We start from the raw sequence: 12,149 nt of genomic DNA on the forward strand, positions 1-12,149 counted from the left end.
TTCATATTTGGCACATACATCATACATATCAGTGTGTTTCATAATCAGATCAAAGATGGCTGAATAACAGCTGTTTTTATTTTTGGCCATATTACTACTACACGGAACACATGTTTTCATGTAAATAAACAACCTGTTGTATACCCACTTGGAACTCAAGTTTCAAGAACACGCTCGCGACAACCCCTCCGCTTTAATATGACGAGCACAAAGAGAACTTAACAGGGACTGTGTCATTTTCAATGACTTGTTTATTTAGTGATGATATCTTCAATTCTATAATTTTGATGAATATTTTCGTCATTTTTGGTAAAAAGTGATATTTTTAACTTCTTGTTGAAAACTGCAAGTCCTGTTCCTTTGATACTATACATATTGTTCATTTTCTAATGATATCTTCTGTTCTTAATTGAAATGTGCATCGCTAACAGCGGAGCTATCTCAGCCGACAGGCTGCTTGTATATATTTGTTTAGAATATTTTTGGCTGCCTAAGCGGGAGTCATTGCGGTTTATTTTTTTTATTTGTTAATATTACATTAAATTACAATCATAATCATCTGTTTAAATAGTACATGTGGTATCTGTTAATATTATATATTTAAATACAAAAATATTCGCTTATGTAATGTGGCTACATTGTAATCAACAGAGACTTTTTTTTATTAATTAAGAGAGGATTCCAGTTCAACTAGTCTTACCCATTCTAATTTAGCTTTATGCTTATTAATTTCGTGTTCAATGTTAATTCTAAACTTGAGCTCTGATTTAAATAATGAAAAACAATTAAAAAGTTTGAATGTGCTTATAGACTTGCTCTGGCAAACATACCATGATTTATAGATAGAGAACATTGCAATTACAATAATATGATTGACACATGTGTCTGTGTTTGATACACCAGCAACAAGATCATCAAATGTTAAAGAAACCCACATAGTTAGTATTGCTATTAATAAACTCTCCCACGCATAGATGTGTACATTCCCAAAACATATGGTATTGCGTTTCTGTGTAATTACAGATACGACATAGTTTGCAGTCTGTCTTCTGCCATTTAAACAGTTTATCATTGTTTGGTAAAATACAATGCAGGAATTTGTACATAAAGGCTGATAATCTGCGCTCTTGGGTAATTTTGATTGTCCTTTCAACCCATACTTTGGCCCAACAAACATTTAGCTTGTATTTTTTTCCCACATTTCGTTTACCCAAGGTTCAATAAACTTTTATTTAACTAGTGTCTTGTAATACTGTTTACTGTTATTTTTTTAATTGTATTGTAATTTTCTAATAGATGAGCAGTTTGCTGTTGCTGGTCATCAGTTGCTTAATATAACTGGGGTTCTTGTTTAATTGGCATTTTCCATTTAAGTGGAATAGCGTTATAAACAATAAAAACTTCTCTTAACCAGTATACTTTGGTTGTCAAATTCGTGAAGATTTTCTCAATTTTAATATTTCCTGATTGGCTGATCACATCTTTTATATAGATCAAGCCAGCTTCCAGCCAGTGACGGAAGAAAAGTATTTTCCCATCACATACAATATTTTGATTACACCAAATAATTTGATTAAGGGCAATTTGCGCGTCTGATACATTCGTAATAGTGCTTGCTTCACATTCATGCCAACACAAGATCACATCTTTGTAGAAAGGAAGTATCTAATTTAAGCAACCACAATCACCTGGTTTTGAGAAATTCATATTGAAGATTGTTTTAGCAATACCATCCTTATATAAATAATATAAAGGGATTAGTTTCCATGATGCTACATTCACATTAACAGGCTCGTCTGTTAAACAATTTACCCAGAATGCTTTTAGAGCTTTGCATTGTGAAAAAATGCCCAATGCATTCAAGCCCTCCTGGTTGTAATCACCAATAATAGTACCACGCTTAATGCGATCGATTTTGGATCCCCAGATAAACTTAGCAAACATTCTATCAAGGTTAATAAGGAACTCGTTAGGAATTGTGCATACATTCATCACAAATGTAAGTTTAGCAGCAGCCATGGTTTTAATAATCACCACCTTCCCATAGTTAAATTTCTAGTATTTCCAAGATTAACGACTTTTTCAATTGATTTTAATTTCTTTCTAAATTAAGTTTGGCTGTATCTGGTTCATTTCTGCTAAAATACACACCTAACGATTTAATTGGTTCAATCGGCCAACTAATATTGCCAATTTTTTCCCGACGTTTTTTCCACTTTCCGACCCAGAGACCTTCTGTTTTTCTTTTATTTAGTTTAGGACCCGCTCCATTGCTAAAATTAACTACAATGTCAATGGCCTTAGTAATTGAGTCGTCGTTTGCAACAAAAAGTGTTGTATCATCTGCAACTTGGCAAATGCGGATTTCCCTGTTAAATAAAGTTTCAAGTTGTAAGGTGATTCCCGAAAGCGCTGTTGACGCTCTAATTTTGCAAGCAAGAATTTCCACAACAAGTAAAAATAACAAAGCCGATAGAGGGCAGCCTTGTCTGATACCACGTGTTAGGTGTAGTTTGTCTGACAACCAACCATTATTGATAATACATGCTTTACAATCTGAATAAATTGTTTTAACCCAAGAAATGAAATTATTACCAAAATCAAATTTACGCATAACTTTCAATAAAAAATTCCATTCCACAGAATCGAACGCTTTGCGAAAGTCTAGAAATAAAATTGCCCCGGGAATGTTTTCCATATCAGTATAAGCGATTATATCGTATATTAATCTGACATTTTCTCCAATAAATCTATTTTTAATATATGCCGTTTGATCTGTATTAATGATACGTCCGAGAATTGGCTGTAAATGTCTAGCCATAACAGATGCAAGTATCTTATAGTCTGTATTTAGCAAACTAATTGGACGCCAATTATCTAGACTACTGTGCTCACGCTTTTTATACAACAGCCTTAAAATTGCACTGTTTTGTGATTCAGATAATTTTCCGGTTTTTAGACCTTCATTTTGCCCAATAACATCCCAGTATTCCGAATAAAATTCGGCTGGTAACCCGTCACAGCCTGGAGTTTTATCCTTCCCCATAGCAAGTACGGCCATTTTACATTCCTCTAGGGAAATTGGTTTATCCAATATGATTCTGTCATCATCAGTTAGTGCAGACTCTAGTTTAACTTCTGTCAAATAAGAATCAATCTTTTCATCACTTATATTGGTTGTTGAGTACAAGACAGAATAATACCGATGGGCCTCGTGCAAGATTTCTTTTTGTTTAGTAACTTCAGAATTCCCTGTCTTTAATTTAAGAATTGTGTGTTTAGCGCCATTACGTCGTTCAAGGTTGAGGAAATAACGCGTTGACCTCTCACCTTTGACATAAGAATCTACGCGTGAGCGAATTTTGGCACCATCTGCTATGTTCTGATAAATTATTTCAATGTCATTCTTAACAAAGGTATATTTCATAATTTAACAGTAAACGTCTGCCAACTGAGTCAGCTCTACATTTAATTATATTAACATGTATCTTGGTGGAAAGCAAAATAGCAACCCCACAGCTGTGGGTCGTGCCAAAAGCATGAAAAGCATGTCCACCCCATAAATCCTTATATTTCAATTCAATTGCTTTGTTAGCATGCGTTTCCTGTAACAGGACGACGTCAGCTTTTTGTTTTTTCAACCAATTAAAGATAACATGCATTTTGTTAATAACTCTAAGTCCATTGACATTAAGAGTTATAATCTTTAAATTGTCGTTCATTTAATTAGTAATGTGAGAAATTACCGCAGAAAGTTTATTCTTAAAGATAAAAGAAAAACTAGCTGCCTGTATCACTTATCTGTTCATCCCAAGTATCCCAACGCTTACTGTCCGGTTGACTTTGTGGAGTTACCATTCTCTTCTTTGTCTTGTCGACGGGAGTTTGTTATCTAACAACCTGCAGTAGGGTGGTGATTGTATGTTGATCAACGTCCTCTAGGGAGCGACACCTACGCATTTCACTATGCTCTGCTGGTTGTGAGTTATGTTCCACGTTGTTTACTGGCATGTTAGCTGCATCTTCCACTGCTACTTTGCCGCGTTTTCTCTTTCTTTTTATTTTTTTTGTTTTTTTTGAAGGACCATCGATTTGGGTAGAATTGCTTTCTTTATTGGAGTCATCAATATCACCGGCATTTTGTTGCGAGTTGAAGTTTTCTTTCAACGGTGTTTGGGATTCTTTGTATTTTTCATCTATAAAAGTTTCTAATCGGGCGATCTCATCTTGCATATTATTTGACTGGCACTCGGTATTGCACTTGATTTTATTGTCATCCTGTAGTAGGTTTGGGCTGGTTGGTGTGATGTCCACGTTATTGCTAGTATCTGCAAGTGCTCTGTCGTGCTTCGCTTGATTTGTTGCTCGATTAAATAAATTTAATTCCTCCTTCTGATCACGATAAAATATGTTGTTGTTAAATTTTCCCATACGTACACCATATGTTGGAATGAGTCTCCCTACCGACTTGACATATACAAAGCGATTGCCTTTCATGCAATCCGTCAGTTTACCATTGACACGTAGACGCTCGTTGTCTATGCCGACTATTTCACATCCGTATTTTAAAAGACCACTCGCAATTAGTGAATTGTCAGCTGAGAATGGTAATCCTTTTACAGTAAGTCGGATGCCATTGTAACGCTTAACAAAGTGATTGTTTTCTCGTAATTGAACATGCTGACCTCTGATTGTAAAGTCACTACTTACAAGTTTTACTCTTTCCGCTAAACCTTTCAAGTATATTCTACAAATACCTCTTGCAAATTGGATGCATCGTAGGTTCGTAGCAGGTACTATTTCAGCTGCAGCTAGGTACACTTCTTCTTGTGTTATATAATCGTCCTTCCTACCGTCATGGATTTCATTCAAAATCATGAAGATCGGCTTGACGTCATCACCATTAGCATTTGTCGCTATGATTGATAGTCAATGCTTACGTGTATAGAAAATACATGTCAGAAAATGTACCAAAAGAGTTAGCGACGTTCACCAATAGGCATTACAGGTAATGCTTGGTTGATAACTTGTTCAGTTACGCTGATCGTTGGTACAGTTCAATGTCATATAACTTGTAATCACAAACGCAAAGTATCCTCTCACGATCCGTAGAAAGCTCGAGCACATCGCCCTCTCCTCTCCATTGCCGTTTAGTTCATCTGTGTTGATTTCTGTATTTTCAGCTCCCGTGAAACGGAGCTTACATGTATGTGATACCAGTGTCTGTGACTCTGACTCTGTGACTACAATTTGTTCCACTGATAACTCGAGATCTACAATTGCAATTCAAATAATAATGATCACACAGCTAAAATATGATGAGTAGATGTGCTGATTAGATTTTGGTGAAATTCCATGCACTAATTAGCTAATTATTGCATTTATAACTTAGTGGTCTAAATATTTGACTTGGGTGAGTAGACTAAATTTGCATGTTGCGATAACGTAATCTTTCGCGGAAATTCCGACAATTCAATTACTTAGCAATATAGATGTTGGCTTATTGTGTGGTTTGATTTTTCTTGATTTAAGCAAGGCGATTGATATGGTAGATAAACATGTATTATTAAATAAGCTCTCAATTTATGGCATTTCTCCAATCTCCCTTGTGTGGTTTTATTCTTATTTAACTGACAGAAAGCAAGTTGTGTATTTGATGGATAAAAAGTCGGATGCTGTCAATATTCGACATGGCGTTTCCACAGGGTTCAATTTTAGGACCATTATTATTAGTCCCCGTTCGGACGCAGTCAGAAAACGGGGACTTATGTTTTTGACCTCCGTGTGTCTGTGCGTGCATGTGTGCGTCTGTGTGTGCGTCCGGACCTGTATCTTAGAAATGCCTGGACCAATCACAATCAAACTTCACACATACATCATACATGATATTATACATATGTACGTCAATTTGTTTCACGATCTGATTCAAGATGGCCTAATGGGGGCCATTTTTGTGCTAAAAATCATCAAAATCAAGCATTTCCCAGCTGTTTACAGATGGATTTTGTTCAAACCTTGTATATACATTGGACATTATAGGACCTTGATGCACATCATTTTGTTTTACGATCTGATTCAAGATGGTCGAATGGCGGTCATTTTTGTGCTAAAAATCATAAAAATCAATTTTCTTGGCTGTTTACAGATGGATTTTGTTCAAACTTGGTATATACATTAGACATTATAGGACCTTGATGCACATCATTTTGTTTTTCAGATTAGTTTCAAAATGGCCGACTGGCGGCCATTTTGTTTTAATGAATGAGGTTCTTGTGCCCTATGTCTGACTTGTTTTGACTGAGTATGTTCAAATTTTTAATATTCATTATACATCATGTCATAGATATATGGATATATTGGTTTGACGATCCTTTTCAAAGTGGCCAAATGGTGGCTATTTTTGTGCTAAAAAAATCATCAAATATTAAGCATTTCTGGCATTTATGGATGGATTTTGTTCAAACTTATAACATACATTAGACATTCCCCCCGTTTCCAGCTGTGACTCTCCCACTGATTTGGGTGAGGTCGATGCTCAGGCTAGTTGCACCGGGTCTCCTCCGGGACCTCGGGCACTGAATGACAACAGGGATGCTGGCAGCCAGGGTTAGGCGCACGGTAACGGTACAAGGATTTTACCAATGAGTCCGGTCTCTGCTGTCGGTTTTGACTCCCTTCTTACCGACCCACGGGCGTCCCAAGAGGGAAATGACCCTGTCATGAGACGTACATTCGAACACGCTCTCTCTCACATATTTAAGTTGAAAGGAGAGAGTTTACTCGCGTCGGATACAGCCGGTATCTCGGGCGGTCCATCAGAGTCTTCCATCCGTAATGACTCGGTGAGCCACGCAGTTGGGATGATACAGAGTATCATCAATCCTAGTGATACGATGTAAATACCCCCACCCTTGATCCTAAGGCAACCACTTTCCGTTGCTTCAACGCTTATGGGATCATGGGCGTTGGGATTCAAAGCAACCCAGTCGGCACGTCTCCCCCTGTACGGCTGAGTGCTGAGTGGAGCGCAGTATGCGCAAACAGTGTTTTTGGGCGAACGTTGGTCAGCAGCGGAGGAGGTAACGCTTAAGGCACCCGGGTGGAGTAAATCTTATGCAACATTTTCCGCTTGACCAAACGCTACCTGGTCGGTGTGGTTTCAGGATCAGACCCCAAAGTGTGGGATGAGACCAAAATGCCCCAACCGGATTCCATGGCTCCTTCCCCAGGCCCCAGTACCACAAATTTCCGTTTGGCAAACCGAGTAAAGGGGGACAGCCACGTTCCATGGGCGTTCTCGCCAGCTCAGTCTGAGGTGATCCATCACGCCCTGAGGGCAGAGTTGCTTGAGCGCTTTATTGTGCGTGCCCAGGACTCTGGAGTCCTCAGAGGCATAATGCAGCAACCAAGGTCTAGTTTCTACTTCTGTTGGAAATGCTAGTTGAAACACCATTAGTGCTTTCGGACTTACCCAGTGGGTATCACTTACATGCATAGAGGCTCTCAGTTGACATACAAAAGGTTTATCTGAGTGGGCTGCCAACGTCCTGGCCAGGGTGAACAGGGAATGCTGCCTACATTTCTAGGTTGCGAGCATACACTGATTGGAGTAGCAGAAGGGAGATAGATCCATACCATCGCTCTATTGGCCAGATAGCAGACTCCTTCGTCCACCTGTTTGACAAAGTGGATTTGTCCTATGAAGCGATCGTTGGCTACAGGTTGGTCTTGTCCCCCACCATTGAACACGCTTTGGGAACAAGACTAGTTGATTGTCCTATTATTAGGAGACTATTTACTGCTTTCCCTATCAGTGGCTGAGACCCTGTACAAGGAAACTGCCCAACTAGGATTAGTCGGTTGTGTTGTCTGCTCTAAGCAGACCACCCTTTGAGCCTCTTCGATCAGCACTATTCAAAATTTTGACGTCTCAGGTAGGCGTTGGCCAGAGCTGGTGGCATTGTCCTTCTCGAACGATGTACCGCCGTTATGGACAATCAAGTTGTGCTAAAGACACGATTTTTTTTTCACTGGTTTCTCACCAAGAACCAAATCCCAGGACACGATCCTCACCTGATCGTCATCTCCTGGCTGTCAAATTTTGCCGGCCTGGAGGGTCAGGAGGAATTGCTTCACTGCCCTGTTTGTGCACGGAGTTGCTACCCAAACCATACTAAGGATTCAGGACGGGGTGCCAAGCACATGTCTTTGTGTTACGGCCCAGGCAGGCAGATAGGCTGGCCTCCCTGTCTTCCATCACCAGGTGGATTACTGCAACTGTATGAGAGGTCTATAATACTTTAACTTCCTCGACACAGCTTGCAAAGACACCAAGTATGAGCGCATGAGGTCTGTGCACTTGCTAACTCACTAGTGCTAGCGTCAGGCGCCCCCTCGAGCACATATTGAGGGCAAGCTTCTGGAGAACGCAGAACGTCTTTATCAACTACAACCTTAGAGACACCCAATCCATTGAGGAGGGTCTTTTTAGATTGGGTCCTGCCGTAGCGGGTCAGACTTTGATTGCTGACCCAGAACCAACAACCACAAGGGTCCCTGCATATAGACGATGCATTTTTGTGGACAGATTTCTCTAACATCAGCACTCCCTGGAAGCTTCCAGGTCCCACTTTTCGACCTATGCCCTCATGCAGAACTGTTTTGGCCTTTACTTCAAAGCATATTACCCCCTAAATTATGGTTTGTGTCTAGCTTTCTCGGGCACATCAAACCCTGTCACCATAGCAGCATTTTTGGCTTCTTGCTCCAGGGACAACACAGTCAAGGTAAGACACCACCCTCTTTGGGTCTCAACTAAGGTGTTGAGTGATTATTCACCAGAGTGAATATCCAGCCATAATGGTGCTGCCACATGGCCTCGTCACATGGTTTGTGATGTAAAGGAAAAGAATCACTGATTAGTTCAAAATAGTCATTTTGACTGACCGGAGTCTATGGTGGGTATGAACTATGTGAATAGACGGGTTCAGAGAACCCTCTGTCTAATTTAGATTTTGTCTCTATTGCACTTAACTTTCACAGTGCCCTTTCTTTACAAGTATAGTGTCCTCACATGTTTTTTCAAAATGCCCATATCAAAATCTAGTGTTTCCGTATATGTCATAGTTTCTCAGACATCTTGATCAATTTTATTGATATTTGGTAAAAGTATGGATCGACCTACATTCACGTATTATGCAAAGCCTATACCTTTATAATACTTGCTCTGTTCACACGGGAGCTATTTACAGTTTAACTTCGATTGAATGTCTCGTAAGGTTTCAGTGTAAATCTGTGCATGTTAGTAATATTATAGTGTTATACACTATCCTATCAATGCAGTACAATCCGACAAGGGAGATTTCAACATTTGACTCATCTGAAGATGAAAATAGTCACTCCAATCTATTTTCAGTCTTTTGGTCAATCATCTCAACACAATCTGGAGGGCATAGCCCTCATGTTACCTCAGCCAATGACTGGATGATTGGGATGAAAACATCTGTGGGAGCTCAGATACCTCACTACATTTTTGGGTCAATGGATTGCACATTGACTGTCACATTTGGCTATTTGTAGTTATATATTTATTTGTTGTTAATGCATGCTCTTTTGCAATAATCACCATGTTCTTTCTGCAGAGGAATGTTTATCCACCATAACTGGAGGTATTTTCTTCGCGTTCAATTTAAATATTGTTATTTATAATGTGAATTTTTTTGTCTGTTTAGGTGCTAACATATTTCTGTGCTCTGATGGTCATGTCAAGCTTGGTGATTTTGGATGTTCTACAAAACTTAAAAAACCTTCAACTATGTTGGGTGAAATAAATACTTTCATGGGCACAGCAGGTGAGTTGTGTTATGTGGAATTCACTTTCAGATTAGGATAGGGTGTGGTTATTAGCCTTCGCAGACGAAGTCTGCCGAAGGCTTATAGATTGGGTTCTGTCCGTCCGTCCGTCCGTTCATTCGTTCATCTGTCTTTTACCTCTTATAACTTTGATATGCTCTGCTTTTTTCCAAGTTGGTGCAAATGTAATTCTCAATGCCATACATATGCACGCCAAGTATTTTTTTGATTCGCCAAAGTTTCATTGTATTTTTCTGTGATTTTCAACATTTTACTTGTACAAGTGCCGAAATTTGCCGTAAAAATCCGAGTTTTAATGACAACTCCCAAGAGAACTGGCATACCGTATTGCGCATGCGCCAGTCTAACCGCTAACCGCTGAGGAAATCGCCATCGATTTCGGCTGAGGATATTGTATTGCGGGACTGTATCTTTCTTAGGTAAGACATTGTGCTTATGGTATTTATTATGAACTTTGATTTATCCTTTTGTGTCCTGACTTTAGTAAGAAACTAGCGTTCGCACAGTGTCACACTTTGCCAGAAAAACAGTCCTGCTATTAGTTCAAGAACTGGTTATGAAACATGTAAATCAAAAGTTTATCTCGTCATTTAGGAGGCTTGGGAATAACGTTTGGCATATAAAATACTGGAATAATAAAAACGTAAAAGTTTAGAACACGCTGATCGTGATTCTGTTATGTACGATTGCTATTTCCGGTGTTCATTGGCTAGCAGCAGATTGCTAGCAGATTGAAACTTGGTTTCGTTACAACATATTAGACTAGAATTATCGAGAAAACACAAGTCAAGTTCGGCCAACCGTGACTGCTTGAAAGCAATGATGAAATTGAAAAGTACTGTAATTCAATATCAATGAATCTATCATCACTTTTAAATTACCTTTGAAGTAAATATGATACCCGAGTGCGTTACTGCACTCGTGACTGGGACCTCCATGCTCCATGCGGTGTTGAAGTTTATCGGTAAATCGAACCTCTGTCAACAGAGACACATTTTCCCAATCAGCTATTTATTTCGGTACTGAAGTCAGGGTGGCAATTTCAATGTTTAGCTACCATAATTTATCTCCATTATGAGCAGGAAAATAAATTACGGACCTCGATTGAGATGGATTTAACGATGGCCATGTTTTTAAGGGATATGTGAAACAATATTAGGAAGGGGGTCAAATTCACGTAATCCTCAATTTTAATGATGTTGACTTAATAGTCATAATTTTTTTTTCAAAACTTCAAATATTATTTTATATAATATTTTAATACAACTACAATATGTTAATTAGTATGCAAATTAATATGTAAATTAGCAGCCAATCTGAGACAATGCAATCCAGTTCAATGGAAATTTGATATACACTTAGGTAACATGATCACTTCCTCTGCTGATTAGTTTTTTATGCACTTCTATCTGCTTTTATATTAAATTTGTTTGTATTTTTCTCAATAGTTATTTTTTTATTTCTTTTGAGAGCTTGGCATCCATTTGGTTCAGCTCAAGTGGCTTTTTGCACATTCTTAATCCCGTAAATATTAATTTGACAACTTTGTAGAGTGGAAACAGACTGTTGAATTAGTTCATCCTAGACTTTGGTAGAACATGTTTAAAATAGTACAGTGTGAACTGCAATTTCTTTCTGGCTGGTATAAATTTATTAAGTAATATTTTTTCGTACTAAAAAGACTCAAATATCTTTTTTAATTAAATCTAACAGCCAATGGGAGCACTTTTGCTACAACCTCTACTTACTTTGGGCTAAATGTTTTTTCAGGTGCATAGGCAGATTTTTTTTTCTCAGACAGCAAAGCCACTGAAACTGCATGTATTACAAAAACATACCGGTACTATTCACTGCGTGTCCGACAATTGTATAAAGTTTTGCAGGTCCTCTTTTTTTTTACTTTAAGAAGTTCTGTCAACCAAAGCATAAATATGTGTTTCTCTGTACATAAAGTTTCACACGATTTGTTAATATTAATGTATGATAATAAAAACTTGATAATATTTTTCTGGATTTTTGCACTTTATTTGTATCATTGTCATATGAGAAGTAATCTTGTCCTTTTTAGAGATATTGAAACTAATCCAGGGCCACAAACTAGTTTATCCAAACAGACACAACACTGACATATTTGCAGATCTGATTTGTATACTTCCTTGTCATTTTACCTGTTGTACTGGTTTGGTGCTATCTGGTTTTCTTGCTGAGAATAATGCTGACCTGGATGGAGAGTGGTATAAACTTGAAAATGCCATAGAAATCACGTTTGCCAATTT

The 12,149-nt window shown here is 38.3% G+C and overlaps 1 protein-coding gene across 1 annotated transcript in view; it reads left to right on the forward strand.

Annotated features, from left to right (window-relative positions):
* LOC102807664 (mitogen-activated protein kinase kinase kinase 4-like) overlaps nt 1–12,149 on the forward strand; it is a 320,941-nt gene that overhangs the window by 245,779 nt on the left and 63,013 nt on the right. The window contains exon 19 of the mRNA XM_085505174.1: nt 9,732–9,851. Within this exon, the coding sequence (XP_085361300.1) occupies nt 9,732–9,851 (120 nt within the window). The remainder of the gene's footprint in view (nt 1–9,731; nt 9,852–12,149) is intronic.

This window comes from Saccoglossus kowalevskii, chromosome 11, assembly GCF_978046115.1.
Source record: "Saccoglossus kowalevskii chromosome 11, keSacKowa6.1, whole genome shotgun sequence".
Classification (NCBI taxonomy): Eukaryota; Metazoa; Hemichordata; class Enteropneusta; family Harrimaniidae; genus Saccoglossus; species Saccoglossus kowalevskii.